Below are 15,708 nucleotides of genomic sequence, written 5' to 3'. Positions count from 1 at the left end.
TTGGTACATGAGGTCATTGGAGCAAATTTGGTAATTATCATCAAAGTTCACAGGAAGTATATCTTATTAACCGCAGCAGCTATATTGACATGGTTTGCTATATAGTTGTAGGCTCATTTGCTCTGGAACTGGTGATTTGCATGGATACCGATGAAAAACCACTGATAGTTCAACCAGACGAGACACTTGAGACGGATCACCTTGATTTATTTCTCAAGAAATGTTTCAATAGCATTTTACATCGGTGGAAATAATATAGATGGAGATACAGCTGCATTGCTGCTCTTGTTTACTATTATTGGACATAGACATCTCGCTTTTCTTTGTAGATATTTGCGTTGTCGTAAGCAGGATTTTCTAACCCGGGGGGGGGGGGAATTTCTGGTTTTGATACCCCCCATATCACTGGAAATGGAACTTCTCGGGCTTGACCAACCAGATGTACACTTTTGCCTGAGAACCAAGAATTTCCCAATAGTTTTTTTTTTCATCCATAACCTTTTTGAAGATTGTCACCAGTCACACATCATGTTCGACCTCATCGCATCATCCTGTGGATCATTGCTTTTTGTAGGTGAACCTACGTCGCGGCCCACAATACCAGTATGCCCCATTTTTCAAGGTTTTAAGTCCATTATTTGTTCAGAATTTGAAAATTCACAATTATGGTGAATAAATTCACTTCAAAACATACGCATAATATTGCACAATTTCATCTATGGACAACTAATATAGGAAAACCTCTTTCAACCCCTAACAGACCGGACAAAATTGCACGAGTAGAGGGAAGTATGATGGAGAATGGTGGTCAGGAAATTTTCGAAAATTAAGACATAGTTAATTTATTGGTGTACAAATATTAAAACCTCTTATAACGGCCCTACTATAAAACTTCGTTGAAGGAAATGAAAAAATACCAGATATTTCCGAAGGCGAACACCACACAATGCTGTTTGCTTCAAATTTCGAATAATTGAAATGAGACTGAAATAAATACCTTGCGCAATGCTCCACCAGTGGCGTAACAGTGAGCCGGGGGCTCCTGGCCCAAAGGGCCCCCTATCAGGGGGTCCAAGCAAGGGCGTCCTCAGAAATGTTTACAAGGGGTGGGTCAGTAGATCATATAGGTTCAACACACTACTTACTACTATCTAAGCGGGTTTTTTGGGGGGGCTCTTGGCTTTCTTTTTTGCCAAAAAATAAATCGTCGGAAAAGACATTTTCCGTTCAAGTTGCATTTACACATTGGTTATTTTAGGATTTTGGCTTTCAATAATTTCAGTAATGCATTATTGGTCCGTATGCAATGAACATAACTAGAGAACTGTTGGTTGGGGAATCATTAAAATGTCGAATACTTTTTTTTTTTTTGATTTTCCAAGGCGGGGGTGGGCAAGTGCACCCCCCATACTGTATGGAGTATATAATGGAGACTATTGTACAAATACAGTAATCAAACCTAAGCGTAAGCCTAACTTTGTCTCCATCTAAGCCTAATTTCCTGTGATTTTTACTTACCAGATACACCGTAGGCATCTTTATTCTTACCTTCTATTATTATATTTATATGAAAGCCCTGCCTTCTTTTTTAAATGAACGTAGTTTCAAGTCTGTTGGTGTATTGGGTTATTGTTTTAGAATTGTTCAAAAAGCATATGTCCCGATGTTGTACTCAGTACAACATTGGCTGGAATTGGGTTTTAAATTATACAGTGCTGCCAAGTCACCCGCTTTGGGCGGGTGTCACCCGCATTTTCGGGTCGTCTCCCGCTCACCCGCCCACCTGTCCGAATCTCCCGCATTTTCCAAAAAACTCCCGCATTTTTGAAGAATCTCCCGCATTGTAGGCCCACGGAGTTTTTCCATGTGAAAGTGTATCATTGCTAGCGTGAAATTCATTTCATCACACCAAAATGCGAATTATCTCAGCCGCCAGGATCGGAAATTACTCAAAGCCGATCGTGCTAAATATGCCCGGCTGAAAGCAACGTTACCTATACGATTCGTGAAAAATAATACCGTTACGACACACGTGAACGCTACAGCGTCCGCAAAATTTCAGAGATTTTTTTTATTTCAAGATATTTTTTCCTCTGGAATGAAAGAAAATAGACACAATACAAATATGGAGACAGTATAGATTCAGCTTAGATGACCCGGGAAGTGATGTTTCCGGCCATCTGAGAGGCCGTAAGATCCCAAAATTTTCTTGTACGCTTCGCGCCAACCCGGCCATGGTGGCGCTCCGCTTAGATGGTGTACGTAACCAACAGCACCAGACAATTTCCCCCCGCCTAAAAAACATCTGACCTTGGCATCTCTGATTATATACTTTGTTTTCATTCTAATAATAAATAACAAAACTAGCTCCATACTACCCAATGAGCCCATGATCATGATGCCCGTCATGATTTGTACAGTATCACGTGAAAATATGTATATTGTCTTGTTCAGTCTTGCATGAGTTTTTCTTACCCAGTAAAACGGGCCCTCCCTATCCAAAGAGGTACCCTTTTCTGTGCATCGGTATAGCGGGCCCCCTTTTGGTCGGGGCCACCGGCTCAGCACGGTCCGAGCACATAGGAGTTACGCTACTTTGCCCCACATTCTTTTCATATCGAAAGACGCACAGTTTCATGTTCATTACACACTGAAGGCTTCTAGATATCCATAGAGTACAGTACCCTTGGGATTTCTTGGATCTTGGGAAATTGCAAAGTCGGGAGTGGTCACACTCCATGTAGGTCAGTGCACGACCTTTAGACGTCACTTATACACAACCCGATTGTAAATGTAGTATTAACCTATTTTCTTTATGTTATCTTTATATTATTTAATCGCGCCCTTAATTGCCATGACCTGATAACTTTCAGTACCCGAGAAGTCGTGTAAGCTTTTATGATGTAATTTCGGTGATTAATCGTTCTTTGATTGAAGCCTGCATTGAGCATGTTATTAATGGTGAGTTACAAACATTAAGTGGCACTGTAGGTAAAGGTTATTTACATTATTTTATGAGTAATTGAAAATTTTATTACATGCACTTGTTATCGATCATTCGGCGTAAGTTAGGCCTTGTTATCATACTGTCGTTTACACGTGCACGTTCTTTGTGAGCGTTGGAAAATCATTTCATGCATACTGCATGGTTATTAACTGTAATTTCAACTGTTTATTATAAAATGATGCTTAGATGGCTTTGTCATGACATTCAGAGTGAATTGTTTAATCATTTAAGCTACTTTAGAGAGCATGAAGCCACGATTAGGGGTTCATAGTGTAGTGAAGTGAAATTTTGTTGTTTGCACCCTTTGAATATTTATATCATCAAGTTAAATAAATCTGGAGAACTATCACACAGTAAATACGCGCATACGCGCGTACCATGCATGGAGGGTCATGTGATGTGTTCCAGGGTGGTACTAATATATTACTCTCCCCATTACGCATGATGATTTCACCCAACTAGTACGTAAATGTGTATGCGTGCTTAGAGCAGCAGACGACACCCGTTACCTAGCAATAACCGTGCCTGTAGCCTAACGTGATAGCTATATTCCCGTTGAGCAGCATTAGGCTCTGTTCCATGGAGAATTCCGTCGTAGCACTGAACTAAACATTTCTCCACAGCAACACGTCCAGTTCAACAATCCTTTTCGACATTTCCCGCTGCAAGACCAATGTATCTGTACTTGTTCTGTCCCATAGTACCTTCTTACGCCGTTAGTTCCCATGTCCCGGTGCAAATCTTTCACGAAGACACTAACACTATCCTCGAACTGCTACAGAGAAATTTCAGTTTCATACCACCCTGGAACACATCACATGACCCTCCATGCATAGTACTCGCGCGCCCAATTGACATGAATCCTCCAGATTTATTAAACTCGATGCATTGTACTTGACCCGTACGTGGGGGGGGGGGGGTGGTGTGCATGGCTGGGTCCATTTCAGAAGATCCTCAACTAGCTTATTAAGGTACGGGCACAAACCTTCATAAGAGGGCCAGAGGCGAACACATGATTTTATAAATTATAGGGGTGAGGCCCCGGGGTCATTGAAACCGTCTCCTACATGGTAGAGAGTGCGGTCCTTCCTGGGCAAAAAAATTAATAGAATTAAATGTCAAATGGCACATCCTGAGCAGGGGCGGATGCAGGATTTGTGACAGGGGGGTCTGACTGGTCCAGCCGCGCCTGAACGTAAGACTACCTAAGCGGAGCGCCACCATCGGTTGGCGCGGAGCGTACCATAAATTTTTTGGCTTTACAAACCCCCCCCCCCCCCCCAGATGGCCGGAAACGGCACTTCCCGAGTATTCTAAGCTGCATGTATCTAGTCTGAAAATATGGATCTCATGTCTGCAATTTCTCAATTGATGAGAAGAAAAACAATCTATGAAATATGGTAATACATATCAGATGAGTTGAGATGATACTAAAATCATAATGCCTTTAGCCCCCAATCCCCCTCCCGTCCCGTCACCACTGTTTGATGCAGGGCCGGATCCAGGATTCTGGAAGGGTGAGGAGTTTGGCCTCCAGTGATCCTAGGGTCTAAGGGGAGTGGGTTTCCCTCTATCCATCGTGAAATTCTTGGATATTTAAGTACAACAGGGGAACCCCCTTCAATTTAGCCTTGCAAAGCACCTACAAAAGCCCACTCGAAATGTATCTGCATCAGTACGAGTTAGCTAGTTTTATTGATCTATTCATGGTAGATTGGAGAGAACAAACGCCATGGTCCCGTGGATGTTTCTCAATGAACTTTCGGACCACTTCGTCAGTGTCGAAAGGAGTGTTATAATACGTGTTCATGAGAACAAGAGCTGTGAGACGTTCCTGGCCCATTGTTGATCGGAGAACAGTTTTATGCCTTCTCACCGCAGAAAACATCTCTCTGCTTCACAGCTTGTCACCGGAATGACACATGCGATCTGTAGAAGTACCACCAAATTAGGGAAAAGGTCTTTGTTACATGTGTGCAGTACTCGCAACAGTGAATCTGGCGGATTCTGCATGTTCTTACATTTGGAGTGCCATACTTCCAATTCTGTGCGGAGGCTCTTGAACCGGGGCAAATCATCTCTGTACATGACTAGACCCTCTACAACTTTTGGGAGTTCCGATACCTCCACATTTATCATCACTGAAGGAATTAGGGTAAATAGTGCTAATATTGCACCGTTGGAGTCGGTGGCGAAACGTTCCTTCATTTGGGAACAAACATCATCTACAAATGGTATGGCGATTGCTTGTTTGAAATCATCCCTTGGGGTCTCAGCTGGATACGTTGCCCAGTATGCATTCCTTCCATTCGCCCGAGGTCTAGCTTCTTCGACATCCAGCTCCTTGGCGAGGTCTAGGGCACCCTGGTACCAAAGGGTAAACCTGGCATCAATATCCCTTCGGATTGCTACTATATCGTCTATAAAATTGAGATTTTTAGGCATTTCTGGCACGTGTAGCACGCGTGCACACTATAGTTCATATGACGGAAAAGACACACCTGGCTGACTTGTAAGGATAACCGCCCTTCTGACGTCCTACATGTTTGAAATTGGCGTTTAATGTAATTATTTTTTCTCTTTTTCTTTTTTTCTCTTTTTTTGTTGTTGCCAAGAGCAGGGGGGGTCCGGACCCCATGGACCCCCTCTTGACCCGCGCCTGCTGAGGGGGGATGGTTAAATTTGTTTCAAATTACTGGTGTTGGTCCAGTGGGAGAAGCAGCGGCGTAACGATGAGTCTGGGCGCCCCTGGGTCCAGGGATGGAAGGGCCCCCTGGCTGCTGCGGAGAATCAACCGATTTGCGCGCAGCGCACATCACGAGCGCGGAGCGCGAAGTCCCAAAGGCGTGGGTCCAGGGCCCGCCTTAGGGCCCTGGAGGCTCTGGGGTTCTTCAAGCTCTCTTGTGCAATCTAAGCCGTATATGGCACATTTCGTGGTGATTTTATCGACTGAGATTTTGGGGAAAATCTGCGTTCATAGACACATTTTTGGTTCGCCTTGTCTGTCATACTGGGAACATGAAAACATGTGTTGCAAAGCTAGAATACATTAAGAGATTGAAAGGACAATAAGACCAAATGACCAATGTCCAATTAACATAAACATGTATATTTCCACCCGTGGCGTAACTCCTGTGGACAAATGGTATCCAAGTTCCCGAGAACTTGGAAAGACTAGGGCTTGAATTTACTGAGCCTGGCCTTCTTGTCAGCAAACATATCGATTAGATTTCGCTATAATATGTACCAGCGTAGCCTATCAAGTTCCAGTGTGTACCTCAGGCTCTTGAGTCAGTCGCGCGGAAAGAAGCTGGATACGAGATTTGCAGTTGCAGTGGCATATGATTTATGACGAACGTATTCACGCACCTAAAAATATGTCCATTGTCTCGTTTATAGTTTCCTTTCCAACGACAACGTGCCGTTTCACAAAGAAAAGAAAAAAAAATACCCCTCTTCTAAGTTCTGTACATCAGTGCAGCGGGCCCCCTTTGGTCGGGGCACCTGGGTTTGCCCCGTCCGAGCCCATAGGCGTTAAGCCGCTGGGGAGAAGCCACCGGAAGTTATTGGATTTTGAGACATTCTTGTTCTATAGTATATTAGTACTGAGCAACTTTAAATCACATGTGAGAAAGAGTAACTTTAAAGCTGCAGGCCTGCAGTAGTTCAAGGTGGCATACTCCTATTAGAGTCTATATCAATCCGCTCGATTGTTCTCCTATCTCAGGAAAAGTGCCAAAAAGCAGCAGGAGAACATCTTTTGTGACCTGTTATCAATCATATTCTAGTTTTTTGTGGCTTGCATGTTGAAGAGCATGAATGGAAGTACATGTGGTGGGAAAATTAGGTCAATCGAGGCAATTTTAGACCCCTTTAGTCCTCCCAGGAGCAGCAAAGGAAATTTGTTTACCACTGAGTGAAGAGGTTTGTTTACAAGTGACGAAAACTTCCCGCTCGGATAGCAAAAATTCTACACGGTCATGATAAAAAAATTGATGGTGCCATGAAAGGCCAATTTGTCAGCTACCCGGTGATGGGTAGCGTTTAGCTAGTAAAAACTTCTATCTAGACTTAGAGACCACATTACTTTTGTGATTTAGTGTGTAAGTCAATGGGGCTTTTAATGGGCGTATGCTACTTCAAACACTTACCCTTACACTGGAACACAGAAATACATGCTAGAGTTTCCCATTGCATTTGCGAACCGCACGGACAATTTAGAATTTTAAGTTAGCCTAATATTACCCAAATATATGAAATTTGAACGTAAGGGCTGGGTTTAAGTTTCGTTATACGGCAGCTGAACGAGGTGGGGAGGGGTGAAACTGGGGTGATGCGAGCAACTGTGGTAAGGGGAGGTATCACGAATTGCATTTCAAAAGGAAGACAGAATTCTGTGTTGCAACTTACGTCACATGGCTGGTTTAAAAACTACACTAAATTTTGAATTCACTGTCATAAATTCAGAATTAAATACTACACTGGAATCATGTTCAATAAAGTTTTGGAATTATTTTTGTATTTTGGTCACTCAATCAAATGTTTCAATCTCTGTATAGAGGGTTATTAAAACCTAAGTATTCAACTAATTTATATTCAAACATGCGCTTACCGTACAGTTATAGTTATGAATATTTTAATGCGCCTTTATTTGTGTTAAAATTACCAATTTCTAGCAAATGCATAATTAAATATAAGAATATAATTCTTGGTCAAACCAAGGCAGACTTCTCGATGTTTCTCCTCATTCAATTCAATTCATAAAACTTTATTTCTATCTCTTGTATTAAAGTATGCAATTTGACAATAGATGCGGGTAACTGTACAAGAAGAATATAGAGATTGAGGAGTGCCAACAAGAAGCTCTCTGTAGAGCTTGTTTACGTTGACACCCCTTGACAAATAAAATATATATATATAAAGTTTAAGTTTACAGAGAAAACAGAACAAAGATGGTGTTACGAGGGCCCATTGTAGCCTAACGCTAGTTACTGCTAGTGAGGAACCTAATGTTATTATATAGAAAGTCTTTGAAATGGCCTACGTGACAATCATTATTTGAGAAATTAGGTCGGGTTACCGTGTCAGAATGTTATAATACACGATTGTTCTGGTATATTCCTTATGATGACACGCTGGTCTCGGGTTAACGTTGGTTTACGTGAAATCGCGTGTAAGCTGTGCACGCCACTTCGTGGATTCTCTGCAATGCTCGCGAGATATGCAAAGGACTTCCGCGAATAGTGAAACCGGGTCGCGTTGTTACTCAGGTGTATCCAGAAAGATCTGGAGGATTATTGACATGGCGAATCGTATAAAAACCCGCCCAGATCGGAGAGTTTGTCAGTTTCTGAACGAATACAAGTGACGACACATATTATACCATTCTACTATATATCGTCAGTGCTTAACTGCCAGTAGTTTCTGAAGGAGTGAGATATCGATACTAAGATTGATTCTACACTTCCATTCAGAAATTTGAAGAGGACTTTGCTGTGAAACTACAGCTTTTCAGTCTTTATTTCGGAGAAGGTGAAGAATTTCTGTCTCCGTTGAGGAAGTTCGTTACGCCAGGAGTTGGTGGCTATAAAGTTGATTTTGGACTGAATCTGGTAATATTTAGTCGGCGAGAAGTTCGACTTGTGCTTCACTCGATTGTGGCTGGAAGTCCGTCTTCTATTTTGGAGCATCGCCGGAAAGAAGGTGACTGCTGTTTCTGGGATCGAGAGAAACATCGTCGAGGACCAGTGAATTTTGCGGTACAACGGACCGAGAATCGTCGTCATCGAGGTCGTGGCCGCTGAGGGATATCGCCGTTGGAAGAGACCAGCGTGTTTTAAAGTGTATCCTATCTTGTTAAGTTTGTGAGTAATTTTCTATATATTTGTAATTACCACGTGTTGTTGTTGGTTCGAAATCCATTGTTCAATATAGTTTACGTTCTCATTTAGATTCTCTAGACTCGTCAATTTGTCTGTGTTCCTTACGGAAACGAACCCAGGCTTGTGTCTCGTTAAAAATTAATTATCGAGACCTCTCGCATTCCAACGTAACAGATGGCAATGAAAGGATATACAAAATCAATGATAGTTTGATATAAGATACTCTTTAAGACGTTTTTTTGAAGGTGTTCAGAGTTTTACAACCGGTAATAGTAGAAGGGAGGGAATTCCAAAGTTTTACGCCGATATAACGAATACCAAACTGTGAAGACCTAAGTCTAATTTAAGTAACACAAAAAAGATTTGGCGCACCTTTAGGATAGGGATCGTTACGTACGTAACTGAAAATAATTGCAAAAAGTCAACGGAGCATTCACATTAAATAAAAAAGTAATTAATGATTGCAAAAGTAGTTATCATGATTGCATTCGATTTTGTAAACGTCTCTTTTTTATTATAATGTTTTGGAAATATTTATTACAGGATTTTCCTCTCACTGATTAAATGGTATAGGCCTACATTATATTACCGATGCCTCTATTTAAAAATCGTCCAGCTCAAAATACACACCACTGCCGTGGGGTATAGCCTTTCCATAGGCGTAAGAGCCCAATTTGATTGGGGGGGGGGGGGGCTGTAACGACTTGCCCGAAAAAATATAACCAAAATTTTACGTACAACATGTTAAAATGCATATCATATACAGGCATGCATCGGTTATTACATCGCATGCCAATTTCATACAATCATTTGTCGTGTTATTACCCTTCCATATAGGTAATAATTTTGGGGGAAGTCGTTACAATAATGATGATAATAATACTATTAGTTTAACCATTGAAAAAAATGCAATTTTTTTCAGTAGGTGCCCGAAAAATTCTCAGCATATTGCCGGAATTTTCACAAAAATATTTGGCTGGGGGGGGGGGGGGCGCTGCAGCCCCCGCCTCCTACGCTTATGGGTATATCCATAACAACAAAAAGGGGGAAGGGGAGACTGGGGGATGCGGGGAACATACCCTTGTAAGTATTTCATACCTTTTAATATTATGTAAATAATTAACAGGACCGATTTAACATAATGATACCAGTTGTTTAACCAGAATAACTAAAAATACACCGTTGCTGTGGCCGAGCGGATAAAGGCGGTGGTTTTTGAAACAATGAGTCTTAGCAATCGGGAGGACAGGGGTTTGACTCCCGGGCGGACCATGACAAGGTGGGTGGTACATACAAGAGCGATCTACGGTTGACTTTTTAAGTTGAAAAGATTCCAAATTTGAGTTCAAATGTTAAATTGGAAGCCACCCGACGTGTAAGTTGTAAATTAATAAGACCTTGAGTGTTTCTCCCACATTTGTGGTCGCTTAAACATTGTAAAAATGACTACTGATTATTACTATTATTATACTTTTGGTTTAGGGTAGTATATTCCAATGTGTACTATGAGAGTCGAGTTTTGACTAATTGTGGGAAGGCCAGAAATACAGAAATACTATTGTACTATTCAAATTAAAAATTTTTTTTGTAGGACTTTAAAAGAAAAACGTAACATATGAACATTCATCTACATAACAGGAAATTTTTTGGGTGATTATTTGGGAAAAAAGGGTGAACTGGGCATACGACCTAGTTTGCAGGAACTTGATACTGAATCGAAAATACAACAAGAAAAACATGTTTTATCTTCATATAAATGTATTTAATTAATAGCTAGTGAGTTTTACACATTGTTTACATGATGCTATATAAGATCATTAACGATGATCAGAACTCTTTCATAACAAACCATAGAAGAGTATCTCTCCAAAAAAAAAAAAAAAAAATGAAATTCTTGGAAAGTTTAAGGTTTATTCCAAAACCCAATCAAGTAATATTTTACCTGACTTCGCTGGGTTAAAAGTGTAAAATATATTGATTATTTATTATCAAATTTCTTGTAAGATTGATTGAAACATGTACGAATTTTTATAAATATTTATTAACAAATGTTCTTCTACATATCACTTGGATAGTTTAATAACTCAAAGTATTAAACAAATAAGATCATTTGGCATGTTTAATGATCATCAGAGGGAAACCCCTCCCATCGATTACTTGCCATTAAATACATTACATACGCAGCACAAGAGTAGTTTGCAAGATAATAACCCTGGCTGAAGTCCATACTGCATGTACACGAGCTGACCTTTTCACAGGTTTGGAATTACCCATGTTTTACAAGGTTTTCAGGCTTTGACCACTCTTGACCTTTGAACTACTCTCAAAGGTTCATCCACATACCAAATATGAGGTTCACTCTTCACCTATCACTAAGTCTTGAGCTGTTTGCATTTACAAGCCAAGGCATCTGACACACAAAGAAAGGCGTGTAATACATTCAGACTGAGGACCCCATTGTTTTATATTTCCAATTGTTCAAACCCGTTTATACTAACTTTGAACAATATCCCTAAACAAAATAATTCTTCTGAGGACAGTCATTCCTTGAAACCACTTGTGAGGACTTGGAATTCCTTTGTTCAAGTCCTCAGTCAAAATACAAAACAAGTGCACATGATGCACACACACACACACAAACACCATTGCAGAGATTCCATTTGCCTCAGCTCTGGCAAGATATGAAACATCATGGATGCATATACAGTAGTTTCAATCAATCGTAATGGATTTAGTTATATATATTTAGTTTATATTCAAATAGATTTCTAACTATTATGAATAACATTTCAGTTCAAAATACAAGAGAGAGAGAGAAAAAAAAGAACCAAATCACCACATATAGTATCTACAAATATCAATGTCAGATGATCAAGGCTTAAACTTAGATGGTAGGCTGCTATATCATATTGTGAAATAAGACTAGCCTAACTACTACTGAAATTAAGACTAGCCTATCTACTACTTAAATTAAGCTCTGGCACAGCTTCTCTACAAATTACTTCCACCAATGACTTCTTTATAAAAAATTGATATCACCATTTTTATACAAGTACTTTATCATCCGAGTTAGAATACTGAATATGAGTACCTGTAGTTTATCACCAGTGAACTCACCATGGAGTGCGAGTACCTGCAGAGGGTACTTGAGTACCCAGAGTACTGAGTACTTGCAGAGAGTACTTGAGTACCCAAGGTACTGAGTACCTACAGAAAGACTTGACTACCAAGTACACGAGTACCTGCAGAGTGTACTTCAGTACCAAGTACCCTGGTAGAGAGTACCAAGTACCCCGAGTACTGAGTACCTGCAGAGTACCTGAGTACCCCAAGTAGCCTACTGAGTACCAACAGAAAGTACTTGAGTACCAAGTACCCTGAGTACCTGCAGAGTGTACTTGAGTACCAAGTACCTTGGTAGAGAGTACCAAGTACCCCGAGTACTGAGACTACCTGCAGAGATTACTTGAGTACCCCAAGTACTGAGTACCTACAGAAAGTACTTGGGTACCAAGTACCCTGAGTACCTGCAGAGTGTACTTGAGTACCCCGAGTACTGAGTACCTGCAGAAAGTACTTGAGTACCAAGTACGCCAAGTACTGAGTACATGCAAAAAATACTTGAGTACCAAGTACCAGAGAACCTGCAGAGAGTACAAAGTACCCCGAGTACTGAGTACCTGCAGAAAGTACTTGAGTACCAAGTACCCCAAGTACTGAGTACCTACAGAAAGTACTTGAGTACCAAGTACCCTGAGTACCTGCAGAGTGTACTTGAGTACCCCAAGTACTGAGTACCTACAGAAAGTACCCCGAGTACCAAGTACCAGAGAACCTGCAGAGAGTACAAAGTACCCCAAGTACTGAGTACCTGCAGAAAGTACTTGAGTACCAAGTATGCCAAGTACTGAGTACATGCAGAAAATACTTGAGTACCAAGTACCAGAGAACCTGCAGAGAGTACAAAGTACCCCGAGTACTGAGTACCTGCAGAAAGTACTTGAGTACCAAGTACCCCAAGTACTGAGTACCTACAGAAAGTACTCGAGTACCAAGTACCCTGAGTACCTGCAGAGTGTACTTGAGTACCCCAAGTACTGAGTACCTACAGAAAGTACTTGAGTACCAAGTACCAGAGAACCTGCAGAGAGTACAAAGTACCCCGAGTACTGAGTACATGCAGAAAATACTTGAGTACCAAGTACCAGAAAACCTGCAGAGAGTACAAAGTACCCCGAGTACTGAGTACCTGCAGAAAGTACTTGAGTACCAAGTACCCCAAGTACTGAGTACCTACAGAAAGTACTTGAGTACCAAAGAACCTGCAGAGAGTACAAAGTACCCCGAGTACTGAGTACCTGCAGAAAGTACTTGAGTACCAAGTACGCCAAGTACTGAGTACGTGCAGAAAGTACTTGAATACCAAGTACCCCAAGTACTGAGTACCTGCAGAAAGTACTTAAGTACCAAAACCTTTTGAGAACTGCAACACTGTCAACTAGTGGTTTCATATGTAGGAATGAAATGAATTAACAGGGTATTGTTGTGGCTGAAATTGTTTACCAGACTTGCTAGATAGTTTCTGTATCTTAAAGTCAAAATCACAGCTTCTTAACATTTTATAAAGATATGAACTTAACAAATTGTAAAGTTTGTAAATTGATCAGGCAGAACCAGATTGAGTGATGTCATCATGAGCAGAAAATGTGATTTTTTTTTTTGGGGGGGGGGGGGGTTGAATAAATCATTTAACCAAAACAGGATAATAATATTCCTAAAAAATAAAGTATTTTGATAAAATTCTAACTTAAAACAGAGAGTATTGACAATTAAGTTAACACTCCAATTGTATCACATTTCCAAGATTACTCCACCAAAACAAAGTCTTACAATAAGAAAGTAAAGCGTTTGGAGTACATCTCCCATGATGATGATGTCAGAGACCACCTGATGCGATCTCCACTTTTCTAGAGTAGGGGAGAGTTTACCGCCTCTGTATCGATAACATTCAATCGAGCATATCTGTGACTAGAGATGATATATGGGGTTGGGATCTGCAACTAACAATGTGGAATATTGCTCTCTTCAGATTAAGTGTTACATTGTGATCCTTCAAGAAATATCTAGCAATGGAATTTTAAGTACAAGGTTTTTGGGAAGTACACTTTCATTGTAAGACAAAAGGATAAACTCTTGAAAGACTTTTGTTGAGTAGAAAATGTAATCAAAATTGTTTTGTCAGAAAAAAGAAAAGTAAGATTGCTATTATGAAAGAATAAAAATAAGAGATAAAATAAGAGATGCCAACATCTTGACACACAAAAATAGACTGGATATCCTAAAAAATCATATTTTGGAGAGAAAAATCAGATTTTCACAAAAACTTGTCACTACCACTGGCCCGGGCCAATAAAATGTCAGAAAAATGTTTTACTGGTAAGAACAGGCAAGTAAAATGTTTGCTTTTTCATTTACATTTAATGAAAAAATTGTAAAGCTGCTGATTCCGCGTATTTCCCGCCCATGTGGGCTCGTTGTTCAACGTGTTTGTCGTGGTTTGGGGTGTTACTTGTACATGTTTCAATGTGATTCCACTTCCATTAAAAAAAAAAAAATTATTATATATTTTTTTTTAAAGATGAAAAATCGTATTTTCAAGAGGCAATATCGTATTATCGTATTTCACTTGTTTTAAAGTACTAAATACGATAAAATCGTACTGGTTGGCACCTATGCAAAATAAGATAAAATTGCTGGTATGTCCGAGAGGCTGACATTCTGTCCAAAATGTTGTCACTTTCTCTTCATTTTCCTTTCCATCTTTGCAAGACAGAATGTTAACAGTGCTGCCGGCAAAAAGCAATGGCATCATTAGGTCATGTTCATAACTTAAATATTTCAGAATTCGTCGTTTGCAAGACCCTGTCATCATTCCAGGAAATTGTTATGAAAGAAGAGAAAACACAACGACACAAAACACACGTGGCTCGATGATGTCATATTTAGTCTTATTCAAGTCTTCCGCCTGGCGTGTGATGGCACATTCATTTCAATCTGCTGTATCTCCCAAACTTGAATTATAATTTTTTTGGCAGCTAGCTGTGTAGGTAAGTCCTTCATTGCTGTTTGTTATTACATTCACAAAGACCAAATGGTGATGGTTGGGGCGGCTTGTGTCTCCTTCTGTGCATGTCTAAGAGCTTTCCGAAGACTTTTCACGAAAAAGTTCATGGACAATATCTACATATGAATTGCATAGACTTGTCGTTTTCAGTTTATCAAATTTCGAAAGAGTTTTACAAAGGCTATTCCTTGTTAGAGAAGTAGCCATGAGCCAAGCCTCAAAAACATAATATAATTTTTCTTCATTATTTGATTGCTTCTTGTCCATCAACACTGAATTATAAACACTATAATGTATGCCTAACTGACTGCAGAATAGTTGTACATCATTGAATGCCTTTCTAGCATGGAGTTTGGCGATACTTGCTGCCAAGAGAGCTAGTTCTTGATCTTCAACGGGTTCACCTGTAAGACCAAACAAAAGTAAAGCAAATTGACATTTTCATAATTTCAGTTTTCTTTTCCCCTTGATATGTAAAGTAACCAATTCATGCAATATCCATGTATCATTGTGTACCCCTTGATATATAAGCTGACTAGACTTTTGGATTTTTGGGGAAAGTCCCCAGGTTTCATGTTTAGTCCCAGGATTCAAAGTATCCCCAGAAATGTCCCTGGACATTATGTACTGGACTATATTTACTCTAACAGGAATAACCCCAAATTTGTAAAAGGGCCAGTGAAATTTCAATTTGA

General features: G+C 40.1%; 1 protein-coding gene across 9 annotated transcripts in view; it reads right to left on the bottom strand.

Annotated features, from left to right (window-relative positions):
- Nucleotides 1–10,629: 10,629 nt before the first annotated feature.
- Nucleotides 10,630–15,708, bottom strand: part of LOC139976127 (uncharacterized) — a 31,358-nt gene continuing 26,279 nt past the window's right edge. For all 9 annotated transcript variants that reach the window (XM_071984565.1, XM_071984566.1, XM_071984564.1 and 6 more), the window contains one exon: nt 10,630–15,417. In XM_071984565.1, the coding sequence (XP_071840666.1) occupies nt 15,083–15,417 (335 nt within the window). In that variant the 3' untranslated portion in view covers nt 10,630–15,082. The remainder of the gene's footprint in view (nt 15,418–15,708) is intronic.

This window comes from Apostichopus japonicus, chromosome 11, assembly GCF_037975245.1.
Source record: "Apostichopus japonicus isolate 1M-3 chromosome 11, ASM3797524v1, whole genome shotgun sequence".
Lineage (NCBI taxonomy): Eukaryota > Metazoa > Echinodermata > Holothuroidea > Aspidochirotida > Stichopodidae > Apostichopus > Apostichopus japonicus.
The sequence above is the reverse complement of the archived record's forward strand: the minus strand, read 5'-3'. Positions and strand labels throughout refer to the sequence as shown.